The sequence below is a fragment of the Denticeps clupeoides genome, chromosome 2 (assembly GCF_900700375.1).
Source record: "Denticeps clupeoides chromosome 2, fDenClu1.1, whole genome shotgun sequence".
Taxonomy (NCBI): Eukaryota; Metazoa; Chordata; class Actinopteri; order Clupeiformes; family Denticipitidae; genus Denticeps; species Denticeps clupeoides.
In genome coordinates, this window is record NC_041708.1 from 13650445 (window position 1) to 13668102 (window position 17658).

General features: G+C 41.4%; 2 protein-coding genes across 9 annotated transcripts in view; one reads left to right on the forward strand and one right to left on the reverse strand.

Moving 5' to 3' along the window:
• cdh23 (cadherin-related 23) overlaps positions 1-17658 on the forward strand; it is a 213103-nt gene that overhangs the window by 180827 nt on the left and 14618 nt on the right. For 6 of the 7 annotated variants that reach the window (XR_003748543.1, XM_028969157.1, XM_028969156.1 and 3 more), the window contains 7 exons: positions 12701-12922; positions 13076-13195; positions 13751-13931; positions 15617-15750; positions 16220-16429; positions 16867-16974; positions 17538-17640. Coding sequence is in view for 6 of the 7 variants with exons in the window: in XM_028969157.1 (XP_028824990.1) it covers positions 12701-12922; positions 13076-13195; positions 13751-13931; positions 15617-15750; positions 16220-16429; positions 16867-16974; positions 17538-17640 (1078 nt within the window). In the remaining variant the exon portion in view is untranslated. Of the gene's footprint in view, positions 1-7526; positions 8023-12700; positions 12923-13075; positions 13196-13750; positions 13932-15616; positions 15751-16219; positions 16430-16866; positions 16975-17537; positions 17641-17658 lie in introns of those variants that run through there. The other variant, XM_028969184.1, reaches the window with a different exon arrangement.
• On the reverse strand, positions 485-8771 carry vsir (V-set immunoregulatory receptor). 2 transcript variants are annotated; one of them, XM_028969228.1, is made up of 7 exons: positions 8621-8771; positions 4607-5011; positions 4464-4514; positions 3924-4034; positions 3583-3610; positions 2929-3065; positions 485-2153 (listed from the first exon to the last, which is right to left on the reverse strand). In XM_028969228.1, the coding sequence occupies exons 1-7, from the start codon at positions 8670-8672 to the stop codon at positions 2116-2118; spliced, it is 822 nt and encodes a 273-aa protein (XP_028825061.1). In that variant the 5' UTR covers positions 8673-8771; the 3' UTR covers positions 485-2115. The 2 variants fall into 2 exon arrangements, with proteins under 2 accessions (XP_028825061.1, XP_028825052.1); XM_028969219.1 differs by having other exon boundaries at positions 2929-3104.

Sequence of the window (17658 nt, forward strand, 5' to 3'; positions counted from 1 at the left end):
GTGTTGTCGTGGCATCTGTTTTGCTATGTTGTAAACCTTTTTACGATGGGGAAGTGAACAGTGATGTCGATGACAGGAAACAGACTGCAGTGCTACTACCATTTTTTTTCTAGGAGAGAGGAAGTGACACTTTTAAGCACAAGCAGCATACTCTTTCAGAACACTACTGAACACTTACACAGCCCTTTAAACTTGTCATGTTCGGTCAGTTCAGCATAAGCACAGATGGAAATGCATAGAAATATGTTTAGTCATGTTGAAATTCACTGCAGATTGTGCATTTCCCCTAAAAATAGAACAAAGTTAAAGTGATTAGAGACCTATGGGAAGTCAAGAAGGCAACCTAGTTTTTAAGCAACAGTGTATTTTTTTAAGCAACACACACCATGCATCAACACCCACAACCCCATGCTTACTCACCATGAGTAAATATTGTGTTGTGATTCTTGATGCAAACGACCACCAGTAAGTACACACACACAGATCAGCCCTAAAGAGTTTTAATATATATATAAAAAGAGAAAAATATCATTTCCAAAAAATATATTTCCAAAGCACTTTATACAGCACTTTCACACAAAGCAGAATTGGGCATGTGCGACATTTAAAGTGATGTTTACAAATTCTTTTCACACCCACTCATTCTCTCAAACACACATGCATGGTCTCTTTATTAGTTTTTCTTTGTTTTGATCATTTCTGAAATTCACCCTTGGAACTTTAAACAGATATATTATGCTGTAGTTTTAATTTCCAATATTTCCAGTTAACTAAACTAACTTATGTCAATTAAAATACCAGTAGATGCCACATTTATGACCCATTTTATATTATATACCCTATTCCACAATAATGGGAAATACATGTAAAGCTGCTGATTTTTGATTGGAAGACACTCACTGGTCACCAGATTTCGTTCACAGGTCATGCTGCACACGTATACACACATACACACATTTAATCACATGGATGCTACATCTGGAAACAAAATTCCAAGCAGGAATTTGTCATCCTGGAGAAGTTCATGAGGAATGGCTACATTTAGCCAAATCAAACGCTGAATGCTGACAGCTACAAAGGGTACAAGGAGGAAGAGAGAAACCAGCGACCCAGAAGAGGAAACAGGTCAGGCAGTGTCTTACTGGAACAACACAGTTTATACACACACACCATTCAAAAGTTAGTGTAATTTAGAAATGTCTTTGTGGTTTTGGTGCATTAACAACAGTTAAAACTCCAGACCATATGTTGAAGTTGTAAATTACTCTTATGGCTGGAAATGTTGGTAATTATTGAACATCTATATACATCTAGAGAGGACCTTTATCAGCAACAATTAGTCTTGAGTTCCAATGGAATGCTGCATACATTAACCCAAGTTTTTTTTAATTATTTTTGTAATTTTTCTCTTCAAACGTCTTTTAATGTTTTTTTTCCATGGAAAACAAGGACATTTCTGAACTACCTTAAAGTTTTGAGAGGTAGTATATATACTGTATATTTACCAGTCAGCCACGAGACTGACTCACCCACACAGTGCAATTGATAATTTACACATAGCGCACTTATTATCATCATAGCGCACCATATGTCTGACCTGATGATGTTCCGTAAATGTATATTTCTGTACTAGAATTCAGTTTACAGTGTAATGTAGATTGTATATATACTGTAGATATCTATCTCAAGGGTTACTATTAAAATAGAATCTGACTGTACATATATTTAGAGCACATACCAAATATTCCACACACTTATATCCCATATGAGATAAATGCAGGCAGTTTTCATTTAAGGCATTGATGTGGTTATGGCCATGCCACAGTGAAATGGTTAAGTGCAAAGCGGCAGGGGCTGAGATTTGTCAGACAGCAGCTGCATTACCTATCTGCAAGCTTCTGGAAAGTTCTAAGCAGCTGCCTGGAATAGCAGTCACCATGGAGACAGAGCCAGAGAGTGTGTCCTGCCCCTCATCAGCCTGAGATGAGGGGCTCTTCTTCTTCACATGTCCCCAGGAGAAGTAGCTGAGTGCACAAGCGCTTCAGGAACAGCTTGGGAGAAATTTCAGCTGTTGGGAAAAGCTGTTGGGAAGGACGCTGGGCGAGGTCATTCAGGTTACACTTGCAAGATAGTGGGAGACTCTGGAATCACCTCTACAGGAAAATACACACAAAGACAGAAAGTTTAGGGATTTGGACTGCTCTGCAGCATAGCGTGGAGTCTGAATGTCTACAGAAATTATAGACACACATGCACATTATTCCTGTGACTTCATACAAAAATAACATCCTGTCTGAGCAGACGTTCACTAAATAATGATTTTACAGATGGGATGAATGTGTTCCTTCATCATCAGAAGCAGCAGCAGCTGCTGTTTTTCATGCTACATAGCTGGTTAAGTTATTGGGTTGTGAAAAAACAGGGAAACAGAGATGCGGAACAGAAAACCAAAAGTTTTCCTGCCAACATTCAACTCTACAGCGCCATGTCTCTCTGTGTTTCTGTGAAAATATCATCCTCTCAGTGACATACTATGTGTGAGTGTGTGTGTCTGGTGAAACTGTAGTGTGTGATCCTGGGCAGGAAACGAGAAATTCACTTTGGAATTCCTACAATGTCGGCACAGGTGCCAGAGTGATTGGGAATCATAAACTGTCAGCATGTTTGTGAGAGTGAGTGAGATTTTATTTGTTTTAATGGTTTATAGCAGTAAAATCTTCACCAAAAATATTCCCCATGTTGCCAACCAAAAAGCTATTCTGGTTTCTGATGCTATCAGGGATATCTGTATTTTACACAGTTTCTAGAGAGGAATATTTGCATGCTAATTTCCTGAGAAATTCAAGAAACATCAACCCCAGGGTCTCTATGGTGTGTATGTGCATATGCATAATCTTTGCAATGCTAAGTGTGAAAGTGATTTCTCACCTTGTGAGGGGAAGAAGACATCACCTTGTGTCCCTGGGGAGATTGGTGACCAGGGCTCAGACAGCAGGTGGCGGCTGGTCTCAGAAGACTGCCGTGTCAGGATCTGAGACACAGTGCGGGGTTTGGCCTCTGGGGAGCTGCCCAGAAACACGGGGTTATCATGACCATGAGCATCACTAAAACAGACAGACAGGGGCTTTAGTAACCTCACAGGATGTGGTGTTGGTGGTCTACAGCAATAACATGATATTTAAATTAATAAAAAATCTACAGAGGTTATTTTGGTAGAAGTCTGGATTAAAAGTATGGCTGGTGGTCTGCAGCAATAACATGATATTTAAATTAATAAAAAATCTACAGATGTCATTTTGGTAGAAGTCTGGATTAAAAGTATGGCTTTTCTTTGCCATGGTTTAGCTGGATGGTTTTTGTTGTGAAAAAAATATATAAATCTTCTTCTGAAAATGTTATGACCAATGACACAGATTTTTAGAAATTTACATTACATTACAATATTTTTACATTATAAAAATATGAAACATTAAAATAAAAGCATCATTCTGTAAAAACATAATTACACTACGTATACACTAACTCCTTAAAAAAATATACAGGTGTGTGTATTTGCATATGTGCTTGTGTGTGAAACCTCACCTGTCCATGCGTACCAACTCATGTGCGCCTACCAAAAAACAAAATGGGGATATAGGTTACTACACACACACACACATACAATCATGCCTACATATCCCTTTGTATAAACCTCTTTATATAAACATTTAAAACCTTTTTTTACCACACAAAGTATTTTCAACACACTGCCCACTGCTGCACTGCTTTTATTGCACACCGGTTAACCACAAGAGGCAGGAAACGGTGTTGTGAGAAGGAGGAGGTATCTAGGTTGCTCTCTCTGTGTGTGTGTGTGTGTGTGTGTGTGTGTGTATTTTCCTGTCTGATAATACTGTCTCTAAGCTGAATGTGTGTATACTCACGTCGGCTGGACTGTATGCTCTGCCTCTGTCTGTAGACCAGCAGCAGGATGAGGGGGAGGCACAGGAAGGCCATAATGCAGGCAGCTGTAGCAAAACCAGCACTGACTGCACCTGCACACACACACACACACACAGTTGAAAAATGAACCTCTCCATCCACAACATTTACATTTACATTTACAGCATTTATCAGACGCCCTTATCCAGAGCGACTTACAGTCAGTAGTTACAGGGACAGTCTCCCTGGAGCAACTTAAGGTTAAGTGTCCTGCTCAGGGACACAATGGTAGTAAGTGGGATTTGAACCTGGGTCTTCTGGTTCACAGGCGAGTGTCTTACCCACTAGGCTACTACCACCCTTCCACAACACACTCTAGACCCGGACTATGATTCCCCCAATTTATAACAGTCTAGTAAATGTGCCATTGTTTGTGTAGTTGAAGAAACACTTTAAAAGAAATTCACTGCTTTGTGTAGTGGACATGTGACCTGGGCTCAGGTTGGTGTAAAGGGGTTCAAGAGAGCAGTGGAGATCCTTACCTTTATCTGACATTTGCAGCCATTTGGAACAAGTTGGATTGTCTTTGTGTGCTGTGGAGCAGACAGGATGAGGACTGGGGTCAACTTGGGTTCACTGATTATTTTCACAGGTTATTTTCTCATTCACACACAAACACACAGACCTATCTGAGCTGGAACCACAGTCAGAAGGATGAAGCTGTGGGCCCTCTGCAGCAGCGTGTGTGGGTGCGTCTCATGCAGGAAGTCCAGCAGCAGGCAGCAATAGCGACCCTGGTCACTCTGGCGCACATTGCGCAGATGCACTGAGAACCTGTCCGGCTCGCTGCTGTACAGCACCGTCTGCGAGGGGGGCAGGGAGGTGTTGTGCGAGCTGTTGCGTGGGTGCTTCCTCTCGTGACAGCGCTGGTTCATGTGCGGTGTGAAGAGCCACGCCTTGTGCAAGATGTCATTTGCGTGCTTCAGGGCGCCCTGCTGGACACATGCTAGTGAGACGTTGGCGCCCTCTTGGCAGATGTAATGGTCGTAAGGAGCCGAGAGGCTCAGGTGGGAGTCATCCATGCTGAGGGCTGCAGAGAACAAAAGCACACACCAATTTTCATGGCCGATTCCAATTTCTGATTTTTCTGTTATTGGACAATTCTGATTGTTGAAGCAAATACTTTAATTTAACTTTAACTGCAAATTAAAAAGAAAAATTATAAATAAAAAAGAGAAATAAATAAATGTTGAATTGATATGAAACACAAAAGAAAAACACAGTTTTTTTTCTATGTGAGAAACATTGGAACGTGTTGAGTAAATGCATAGAAGGTTGAATACTGTGTGCATGAGACACTGAGAGACTGCAACATTGTACTGCTGTTGTGAAGCATGGAGGTAGGCTCAGGTCTAAGAAGATAACCTTTAAGCTGGATCACTTACATGTTTCCTTTTACACATTTTTCACACCTTTCAACACTGCCCAATTTTGCGGTGGGTGTCCTCCACTTGAGCTTTTTTCAATTAAAATACAACCTGCTTTTTACTGAAGTCAAATGGTGGTGGTGAAAATACTCTACCATTCAAAGGTTTGGATGCCCCTACTCTGTGGTGGTTATGGAGACTTAAGATCCAAGAATTGGATTTGAAGAATCCAATGCAAGAAAAATATTTAGTATTTTTGTAGCAGGAGAAAGTGAATTATGTTTGATTAACCTGTTTTTTCAGTCACATTTTTTTACCTTCATGACTGCTTTGTTCACTATAGTCATCATCAGAAGCTGTTTCATGAGATTCTCATTAATATGAGTGAATGATAAGAAGGTGGTGGAGAGAAGAGTCTGCCATCACAGCAAAAGCTCCTCAATTTTCTTTTTTGTTGTTGTTTTTTATGTACATAACCTCACATGTGTTATTTAATAGTCCTGTGTCTTCAGCCATTTTGTGGCCTTAGGTAACCTGCCTGACAGCGTTGCCCTGGCATCTTCCTATACTTCAGCCTGATATGTGCCAACAGAGGGGCATGTACCAAGTTTCAAACCTTACAGTTATCTGAACACTTTCTTGATAGAACATGGCTGGTGTGTGTTAGCTTGTGCACATCGGCAGTGAATGTGTTGACTGGCTGACTAACTGACTTATACTGGCACATTTACTCAAACCACACACACACAAATCACTAGACACGCTCTGTTACTCAGAACACTACAGTCCAATCTTTTGCATAATACTTGTAACACAGCTCAGGGCCAAAAAGTGAGAACTTTTTCGGTGATCTCTACTCAGGAAACTGAGCCAACAGAACTGCACTCATGCACCTCCTCCATCGCCTCCTTTTTCCATTGCCTTTGATCTCATCTTTCTTCTCCCCAATATTTAAAAAGCAAAAGCACAGCAGAGCCGATTTTCAGTTTTACATCACATACGAAGGGTGGTGAGGCTTGCTCACTCCTACACACACACTCACATGCACACACATTTCAACACACAGAAGATGACCTGAAAATAACCTGAGATTTTTTTTTTATTAAAGAACAGTCTTTTGAGAGGAGAGACTGAGCTCTATTCATGATTAGATGTGTGTGTGCTTTTGAGTTTTACAGCTTGTTTGTGTGGTTGATAGATGAGGGGCAAACTGTGCGGAGATCTCTTAGTGTAAGTGTGTGTGTGTGTGTGTGTGTGTGCAGTGCATGGGTAACGTGTTCTGAGATGTGTGTGTGTGTGTGTGTGTTGCAGAATCATTTTGCACTTGTTTTGCACATCCTGTTTAAGCAATGCAGAGTAAGAGAACTGGGACACCGACAAAAAATGTTTTAATGGAATAAAGATTTTGACCAAAAGAAGTGTATTTGAACAGAAAGACGCATCTGTTTTAGTCAGATAGTGAACGTGCCAGAGCACCGATATTTTTCATCCATCCTTGTTTTTTTCCCCAAACACACAAGCTCCCCCTCTCCACCCCCTCCTTCCTGTTCCAGTAGCCCTGCATCTGTTCTTCAGATCCTCGACCCTCAAAATCACTGTCTAATTCAATTCCTCTTCCGTTCCAATCAAAGTGTCAGGCAGAGTTAGTGTTTGGCCTGTACCAGCCCAGACGTGCACCACCAGAATACTGTAGCCGACCAGCCTGTGACCCCTGGTTGTGTGTGTGTGTCAGGAAGAGCAATAGGAAACCCAGGCTGTGTGATTAACTGAAAGGTCGACCCCCTCCAGCTGTGTGTGTCTCTCTGAGGAACAATAGTGTTTGGTCCAGACAACTGTTTCACACAGCGAGTCCCACCCTCTGACCATGGCCAGCATCCTTTTATATTATATCCTTAATACAATAATCACACAAACACAGACACACAATCCAGTTCAAGCCACCCACCCTCTTCTTCACTAATTCAGAGTGGATAAACAAGGTTAAAGGTGACCACCTGCTAATTTATTGCTATGTGAACTCATGTTCCACACTTTCTGCTGCACCACTTAAAATTATGGGTGTTGTAATGCAGCTGGAATAACTGTTGACAGTTCTGCTCATCCATGGTCCATGAACCTCTGCTGAGCCAAGGCCTTGAGACCCTCTAATCAGACATTTCCCTCAGAGTGCAGCATCAACGTCCTGCAGGCATTTTTTCCAGCAGAGCTTTCCATTAATAGCACTTCAGCATTTTTATATCCACGAGGTCAAGGATCATGCTTTCAGCTTGCATCAGGACTGCTGTGGTCATGCTACACGTTCCTGCATAAACTGTGGGTGGGGTTGGGCGTGTGAGGAGGAGCCACTGCGGTTCTTTAGCTGAACCGAAGGGGAAGTTCCCACCCTGCCACCACAGAAGTCTGGATCTCTCACTTTCCATCGACTTACCCCTTCTAACGATTTAACGTTACTGAAGCTCCTGACTCCTTCACAGCAGACACAGCAGATAGACTCAGAACAGTGAAGGAAGGAAATGTCCGAACAAAGAGGCTTCCACTCTGTTAGAGATCTAACAGCCTGAAGGACCCCGTTAGCAGATTTTTGGAGCAGTGATGCCCAGGGTGTTATTACACAATCATGAGCTCTGGGTTGTGAAACCGAGACAGAACGTCACTACCAGCAGTTCTTCATGATGTGAGTACAGATACAAAGTAAAAACAGACTGCCGTGCTCAGCACCCTTTTTACACTTGTATTATAAAAAACAGAAAAAAGGTCTTGCCACTGGACAATGGTTCTTGGACTGAGTCCAGTACTGGTTTGACTGGTTTGGTTGGATAAGAGGTTGGTTGTGGTGATGACTGTCTGTCAAAACCTGACCTGCAGCTGTTGCTGCTGCTCTGTCTGTAGATGGGCGGACGGGAGGAGGCGCAGCGCCAGATGTTACAGAGGCAAAACCCACGAAAACACGCACTGCAACTTACAAAAAGGCGAAAATGTAATGCGGAAAAAAATCCAAACATGCACACACCACAAAAACACGCACTGCAAATCACAGAACAGCGAAAAAACCTTACATAGAAAAACACGCAGTTCGCCGAAAAATGTACAGACCACGCGCATGTGTCCTCGAAAATACCTTATTATTACAATATTATTACGTGACTTAATTTGAGTTCCAGCTCGGGTCGATGCGATAAATTTACAAAGTGCGGAAGAAGCCGCTATCACCACCAGGTTCATTTAACCCGTGGTCGAGGCTTAAAGTTTGAAGTAAATCATCATCGGCTCACCTGCGTTGGCCAAAACCAGGACGCAGAAGAGCGCGAACAGCTCCAGGTCCATGGCGAGCTCCTGCGAGTTTCTGCTCTGTCCGCGGAGTGGAGTGGAGGCTATCTGCGCAGGCGCAGTAGGAGCGGTGAGCGCACCGCGAGAGTCTGGATCGACACTGCGCGAGAGGAGGAAGCAAGGCTCTCTATAAGAGAGGCGACCTCACGTCCATCCCTCCCAATATTCTCTTTCAGCTGCACTACCGGTATTTACTACTATAAAACCATTTTTTTCACAAACAGCGCAGTTTAGAGTAAAGCAACAGTATAAGAATGTACCACAATAACAGTATCCACAAGTAGCTCATATTCTCTAACAATTAATTCATAAACACACCAGACTTTTCCAAATGTATCCATGCCAGGTACACCTGAGACACCCTCCTCTAATGCTGTAAAGCTTTAAACTGCTGACTGCCTTTTATGTTGTGACTGGTGCTAATACTTATGTGCTTAGGAGATATGCTGTGTAGTGAAGGAATTAAAAGTTATTCAGCTGTATACTGTACTGCTGGATGGAATGGAAGTGTTGTTTTGATACATTTGCATGTATGTCTGCCTATCAGCATACCTCTTTCCATCTGCCTGCTTATTTCCTGTCTTTCACTTTGAAATCTAACTCTCAGATCTGCTGGTTGTTGATCTCCACAACAATACAAAACACAGCAGAAGAACAATTTGCTTAATGACTTATCAAGAGTTCACTTCACTACAAAGATTCCCCCATTTTGTCTTATTTTACATACAAGTAATATCAGAAGGACACAGGAAGAGAGAACTTGAAAGAACGGGGGTCTTGTTTTCTTGATTGTGATCATCATTATGTATGAAGATATTTATTTAGTGTAACGTGTTTCAGCTGTTATGTTCATCTTAATGTGTGTGGTCTGTTCCTAGGGCCAATACTGTGGGGTAGCATAAGGGTTATGGCCCTTTGGGGCGGGTTGTTAGAGTGAGTTTTTCCAGTTGAGGAAGAGCTAGGTGTGTTAGCATGTTGAAAAAGCTGGTGTGACTCAGTGGTCATATTAGAGTTTAAACTGCGCTCCTGGGACTTGTGATGGTGTGGATGTTACAACATGATTGTTTGTTAGTTAGCATTTGGTGGAGAGCGTGGTGGTCAGGGTGGAAGGGGCCCATTTACAACCCAACAATGAATCATATATACATGTTGTAACATAATTTATTCATCATTGACATTTATCCAAAACTTTTCTTCATCTCAGATGTTGCTTTTGTTATCTCCGTTTTACATACTCAGCATTCATTGGTCCATCTTTCGCCAATCAAAACACATCACCTGATGGCTCATTTACTGCGGAAGCGTGAGCATATTTTAAATTATATTTAAAACTTAAAATCATTAGCTCTACTCCATTAGCATGGTTCTGGGCTCATAAACCTGGGATTGACTGAAACCACAGTTACTATACTAGGAACAGTCAGACAGGCAAATCAGGATAGATGACCTCTTCTGTCTCTAACACACCCTCACATGAAAAAAGGAAATGCAAATCCATATACAAACAAGCCCCACCCATGTCAGAGAGACTTCCACTGATGGGCAGTTAAAGCAGTGAAAACTGTTTTCTGTTGCTGTTAATTAAGTTTTGGGGCTTGAGATGTGAACTGGTGTGTTATGTCCAGATATCTGAAGAAAAGAAGAAAAAAAAGCCACAATCACAACATAATAGGACAAAAAGATGACACTGCATGTCCTCACAAGACCATAAATGACAGCAAAAAAATGTACGTCTTATAAATATGTTTAGTCTAGTTCAATAAAATAGTTAATTATAAAAAAAAGAACCTGTACACTGACAGGGCAGTGTAGGTTTTAATCCACTGTTATAGTTACAATGTATATCCATTATGATGACACTGGACCATTTAAAGATTCCCCTAGCTTCAAATGAAGCATCAAATGGTAAAATTAGTTTATTTTGAACGTGATGTCAGATATTTGTCTCAGTGTCTCTGCACATTTGTAGGTGTGAGTGAGTACAGAATGCTAACTCTAACATGCTGTTCTCCCTGTGAGTTTACTGTTGTCTATATGCACAATGGGCCTGCTTGCACTAGAGAGTCAAAGATATAACTCGGACAGACGCCACGAAAAGAGGGTTGGCGCTCAGTATGCTTGTAATTCACTCTGGATTTGTAATTGTAAATGTAGATCAATGTAATCACCCACCTGATTGCTCTCTGGGACAGAGATTTACCATTCACACAGGAGTGGATAGTGAGCTATTCAAAATGACAGTAGGTGAGCTGACTACAACATTTCTGGCACAACCTACTGCAGCATAATTAATAGTGTAATAATGAGTTTTGATAAAAGCTTGACTGTATAAGTAGGCTTTTATCCTGGATTTAAATATTGAAACTGTGTCTGATTCCTGATTTTTTCTTGAAATGTTATTCCAAAGATTTTGTGCTCTATAAGCAAATGTTCTGGTTCCATCAGTGACTTTGCGTACATGGGGGACAGCAAGTAAGAGAGAACAAAGGGAGCGTGGTGGGTTATTAGGGTCTAGTATGCTGGAGCATCACCATGCAAAGCTTTAAAAGTGAGAAGCAGAATCTTAAAGTCAGTACGGCACTAAACTGGAAGCCAGAATTTTGGATCTTATTCAGGGAAACAGCAGGACAACCAGAGAACTGAGAGTTGCAGTAGTCAGCGTATAGGTGTTATAAAAGCATGTACTAATTTCCTACTAAACTTTCTAACCCTATCAATTTTTCTTAGGTGTAAGTACACCATCCCACACAATTTTGAATGAGACTCTTGTAGTAGGAAACTCCTTTTTACTCCTTTGATGTCCCTGGCTGGTGGAACAACTTTCCCTGCTCCATTCGACTAGCCGAGACTACTACCACCTTTAAGAAACATTTGAAAACCCACTTGTTTAAAAAGTATTTCAAACAAGTCTAACACTAACACACACACCTGCAAACCATTTTTTTCATCTAGCACTTAACAATTCCCTAGCATGGTCTATTCTTGACAAGTTAGGCCATATCAGGACTTTTTTTTTTTACTCAAAATCTATGGAAACCAAATGAGAATTGCTGGTGTCTTCTTCTTGTAAGTCGCTTTGGATAAAAGGGACTTAAATGCCTGGACTGATTTTTAGAACTTTGTACGCAAGTATGTAAACAATCAGGAGGAAGTGCAACTTCTTCTCTGTTATTTCACAGGTTACGAAATACATTGGCCAATGAATAGAATAGTGCATTCAGAGAGCATTCACAGCGCATCACATTTTTTAATGTTACAGCTTTATTACAATTGATTAAATTATATTAAAATTTTCCAACAGCTGACAGTTCATGCCAGAGCACAAACCAAGAATGAAGTCAAAAGAATTGTCTATAGACCTCCAAGACGGTATTGTCTTGAGGCATAAATCTGGGGAAGGTTACAGAAAACCTGCTCCTAAGCACACAGCCAAGAAATCAAACAAGTGGCTTCAGGACAACTCTAGGAATATCCTTGAGTGGCCCAGCCAGAGGCCAGACTTGAATCCAATTGAATATTTCTGGAGATATCTTGACTGTTCACAGACACTTCCCTTCCAAACTGATGGAGCTTGAGATGAGCTGAAAAGAGGAATGGGTTAAACTGGCCAAGGATATGCCAGTGTCATGGGTGGGCTGGACATGGCATGAAGGAGGACGCATTCGCACGATCACAGGACAGGGGTTTAATACAAACTTCACGAGACAAGGGAACATTAACATGCACAATGACCCGATGGCGAACAGACACGAACAGGATAGTTTTATACAATTATATAAATAGACAGCAGGTGAACACGATCAGGGAACATTGCACAAGGCGAACATGAAACTCCGGTCCAGACTCCGGATCCAGAGTAACCCCTGCCGGTCCGGATCATGACAGCCAGGCTTGTGGTATCATATTCAAAAACACTCAAGGCTGCAATTGCTGCCAAAGTTGCATCAAAAAAGTATTGAGCATTGGCTGTGAACATTTCTCAGTTTCTCAGTCTATGAAAAACTCTGTTTCTCTGGTCTTTAAAGACTTCGACCATGGTGTGGGTGCAGATCATAGATGAGAATGATAACACCCCAAAGTTTTTGGAGGAGGAGTATGTGACTGTGCTGAGAGAAGGACCCGACACACTGGGAGCAACTATTGCCACAGTAACAGCCATAGACCCAGATGAGGGACTCAATGGTACCCTACGTTACACCATAACCCAGGGCAACCTAAACCAGACGTTCCGTATTGACCAGGTGATGGTGAGTGGAGTTTTCCACCTTCTCATGGTTCTTCATCATGCATGGTTGCTGGTGTTGACTTAAGAAAAAATAGTTTTGAATGGAAAAAGTCTGAATGGAAAATAAAATAGCAGAATGTGGAAGAGTTTTCATGTTTTTCTGTTTGCTGTGTAGGGGAGGATAGTGGCTGTGAAAGAGCTGGACTATGAGCTCAGTAATGGTCACTATACACTGGTCATTGCTGCTACTGACCAGTGTCCAATTCCTACCCTCCGACTGACATCCAGCACCACGGTGAGGCACACACACACACTATTTGTCAAAAGTTTGAATGTACCTACTCTGTGGCAGTTATAAATGGAGAAGGAGCCATTTTGCAAGAAACATGTAGAATATGATTGATCAGTCGCCTCTTTTTACATTCTGAATACTTTGTTAATCAAAAACCACTTCATGAGATGCTCATTAACATGAGTGAATCATAATGAAGCGTTCAGAATAAGCCTTCAGGACTGTTGGAAAACCATAAGGTGGTGGAGAGAAGCCAAAATGCTGCTATCACAGTGAAAGCTCTTTGCTTTTGAGAGACGCAAATGTTCAACTTTTTGTTTATTACATAACCTCATGTGTTATTTTATAGTGTCTTCGGTTTTGTTCTATAATCTAAAAAATGCAATTAGGTGTGTCCAAACTTGGTAGTGTACATTGTCCTGAAGTAGTACTGAAATAACCTCCCTCTTGTAGTTTACCTTAGCACACATTAATGGATACAATGAATCTTCTTCAGTGCACAATGACATATTTATTTCATCTGCTTTTTCTGATATAACAGTCTGTTTCTATTGGCAGGTGCTGGTAAATGTCATTGATGTGAACGATGTTACCCCTACCTTCCCAAGGGGCTTTGAAGGTCCATTTGAGATCACAGAGGGACAGCCGGGGCCCCGTGTGTGGACAGTGAAGGCCGCTGATGAAGACTCAGGCCTTAATGGCAAAGTAGAGTACACCATCACTGCTGGAGATCCCAAGAGTGAGACTTTCTGGGTTTTTGTGTGTGTATCCAAGATCATGTAGAGGGATATAAAAAATCCCACATACAGTTTATATTTTAATATTTTAAATTTAGTGGGCAAAAAAGCATTTGGCAGCCACCGATTGTGCTAGTTGTCTCACTGAAAAAGTTAAGAGAGGTCTGTCATTTTAATCATAGATACACTTCAACTGTGAGATAAAGAATGTCAAAAAAACAAATCCAGAAAATCACATGGCAATGACAGAGGTCAAATGTTTCCTTTAGGTCTTTGCACACAATTTCCTGTAGGTTTGCACACAGTGTATCTGGTGTTTTGGCCTATTCTTCCATGCAGATCTTCTCAAGACCTGTGATACATTGCCAATGGGCACAGATTTTCTATTGGATTGAAGTCTGGAGACTGGATAGGCCACTATAGAACGTTGCAATGCTATCAGTGTAGCCACTCCTTTGTTGCCTGAGCAGTGTGTTTGGCATCATTGTCATTCTGGAAGATCCAGCCATGTTTCTTCAATGCTCTCACTGATGGAAGGAGGTTACTGTGGTCCCAGCTCTCTTCAGGTCATTGACCAGTTCCCCTTGTGTAATTCTGGGCTGTTTTAAGATCATTTGTGAGATCTTGCATAAAGCCGCAGATTGAGGGAGATTGTCAGTGATTCCTTTTTGTATTCATTTCTCCAAGAGTTGATCTCTTCTCACCAAGCTTTCCTATTGAAGATTGGCTCATCCCAGTCAAACAGGAGTTCAAACAGGTGCCTTTAATAAAGGTCTGTGAGGGCAAGAATTCTTGCTTGTTTCTGGGTGCTAAATACTTATTTTCTGCACCATAGAGAAATAAAAAAAAATGTCTCTCACAGTTGAAGTGTACGTATGATGAAAATTACTGAACTCTCTAAATGTCAAGACAACATTTGGAAGATGTAGTTCTGCAACTAAGTATCAGCTATTTAGTTTCTAGGGATTCAAAAACCTAAAAGGCAAGTAAATATGGTCCCATTAGAAGGATATTGGACATTGAGAGATGGTTTCAACTACCCAAGGGGCATGCTTGATGGGACAGATAGAAGAAAAAGAATGTAAGCCCCTTACTCCCCTTATAATCTCTCTTTCTATTCTTACCATTTGTGAAGCATAAAAACTGTTAAATGAATGGGACAAGTGGATCTCAAATTTGACAAGACCTTAAGTAATCTTTTTTCACCTTGTCATCATGTGGTGTTTTGTGTAGAACCCTGAGGAAAATGAATTTAATCCTTTTTCGAATAAGGCTGTAACAGTGAAAAAGTGATTTTTTTAAACAAATTCCTCTGTCAGTGACAGACACATAAGAAACATATACATTATATAAAGCATAAAATAACAGACAATTTGTGTAAAATCAGATCCAGTATCAGAGCAATAGTGTTTGTAGTCAATTCCTAATACATACAGACTTTCCCTAGTATGATTTCAGTCGTGGGTCCTAAAGTCCTAAAAAAAGGGGTTTACCCTCTTTTTTAATTAACTTAGTTCATGTCATTAGCCCATATCCACACCTCTTGTGTCTATTATGAAGAATACTCTCCACTGAAGATCAATTAGCTGAACCATATTCATGGAGTCTCAAAGAACATGATAGCATTGGTGAATGTGCAAGTTGTCTGACCCAATGTTAAATAAAAATCCTGTTTTTCTCCCTGTAGATGAGTTTGTTGTGTCCCCAGTAGAAGGGGAACTGCGGGTGAGAAGAGATGTGGAGCTGGACAGAGAGGCCACGCCCACTTACAACATCACCATCACCGCCAGAGACCTGGGCATTCCGCCTCGCAGCAGCACAGTAAGGAGCCACAAAGCCTAGTATGCATAGTATTCTCACACACACATTGATTAACGAACCATCCATCATGCGCTGCAACAATGCTTAATGCTTGTGACACAAATTGATTTGAAAAATTAACTAAATAACTTTTTTTTAGCTGGTATGACAGACGCCCGGGGGAACAGTGTGTGGGAAAGGTATCTCAGTGGCACTTAGCGACTCTGGATTTGACCCCAAGTCCGTTTCCTTAACCACTAGGCCACGACTGCCCACAATTGATTGATGCTGTGCAGCTTGATGATTGATGCTATGAATATTAATTTGCAACTCAAGTAATTTCTTCGTTACTTATCTGGATGATCTGGACATGTCTGTTCTCAGTCTGACACACTCTAGTCATTAAATTCTGATCTAACAAAAGCAGAGTAAGCAGCATATAAACACACACACACATATTGTTTAAAATATTTTGCTTCCTGTGTGTCAGGTGGTGGTGGGGGTCCTCGTTCTGGACATCAATGACAATGACCCAGTTCTCCTGAACTTGCCCTTCAACACCAGTGTCAGTGAGGCTGCAGCTGTGCACACCTCCGTGGCCCAGGTCCGAGCACAGGATGCTGATAGCGGCCGCAATGCCCTTCTCACCTACAACATCACTGCTGGCAACACAGATGGAGCTTTCTACATCAATGACACTGTAAGGGCAATTATCACATATACTGGACCTCTTTTGTACTGTATACATTCGCTGTGGCATTGTTTTAAGGAGCATCTCTCTGGAACAGTGTAAATCTGGACTCATCAGACCACATGACCTTCTACAATTGCTCCAGAGTCCAAACTGAAACCTTTTTGATGATTAGCCTCATTGATCAGTAGTTTTCTTATGGCTACACATCTGTTTAATGCCAATCCTTTGGGTTCCCTTTGCATTGTGGGTTCCCTACTACCCTTCCAGGTTTTAATAATTTAATAACCCAATTTTAGTAGCTTTAGCAATCTTTTTTTTTTTTCTTGCCCTATTGTAGTATTTTGGATTAGAATTGCTACTATAAAGATATTCTTTGCTTCTTCAAGATGTTTAAGATTGTTCTAAATATGTCTCTTGCTCATGTCTCATTGTCTCTCTCTCAGACTGGAGTGGTTCAAGTCAACAGGCCTCTGGACAGAGAGCGAGTGGATGAGTATAGACTCACCATCACCGTCAAGGATAACCCAGAGAACCCTCGCATCGCCAGGCGGGTATGTACTCACACAACACTCACAGTACCACTACACTCCTAATATGACCAGTACATTCTTAATGCGACCAGTAAACAACATTCATAATACAACCAACACGCAACATTGTTGTTGCATGTGCAGTCTGCAAATATATGTGTGAAGTGTAGGGAAGGGTGCAGGTGTATAAAGTTTACAGCTGAGTGTGGAGTGCAAAATGCAGCAGTGTCCTGGGCTTTCTTGACTAGTCATGGATTAACAGAATCTATTCTTGTGGTATGGGTCCTGATATATTATAGAACGTTTATGTCCAGGGTGATAGACTGACCCCACAACAGATTATGCTCACAATGACAGAAAAGTCTGACATTCATGTAACCTCACTACACATCAGCAACACATTGGACATGACCAGCTATTTCATGAGCTCACAGTCCATGCATGCATAGCACAACCTTGATTTTTTTGTATTTCATCTGTTATGCTGTTTTATGACTTGCTGATTCACACACATAATCAGGAGCACACATTTATGTCTCCAAGATAACCTTACTGGCTGCTACTCCACACATCAATTTTTGCAGGACTCAGACTTGCTGGTCATCACCATACTGGATGAAAATGACAACCAACCACTGTTTACACGGACCAGCTACCGCGCTGAGATCAGTGAGAATTCCCTCCCAGGTACCAGCACCTATTTAT

Coding starts and splice junctions, on each gene's coding strand:
- vsir (XM_028969219.1), bottom strand. CDS start 8,672: ATGGACCTGGAGCTGTTCGCGCTCTTCTGCGTCCTGGTTTTGGCCAAC. Junction 4,515..4,606: donor TGTGGTTCCAGCTCAGATAG/GTCTGTGTGTTT, acceptor TCTGCTCCACAG/CACACAAAGACAATCCAACT. Junction 3,611..3,923: donor GAGCATACAGTCCAGCCGAC/GTGAGTATACAC, acceptor GTTTTTTGGTAG/GCGCACATGAGTTGGTACGC.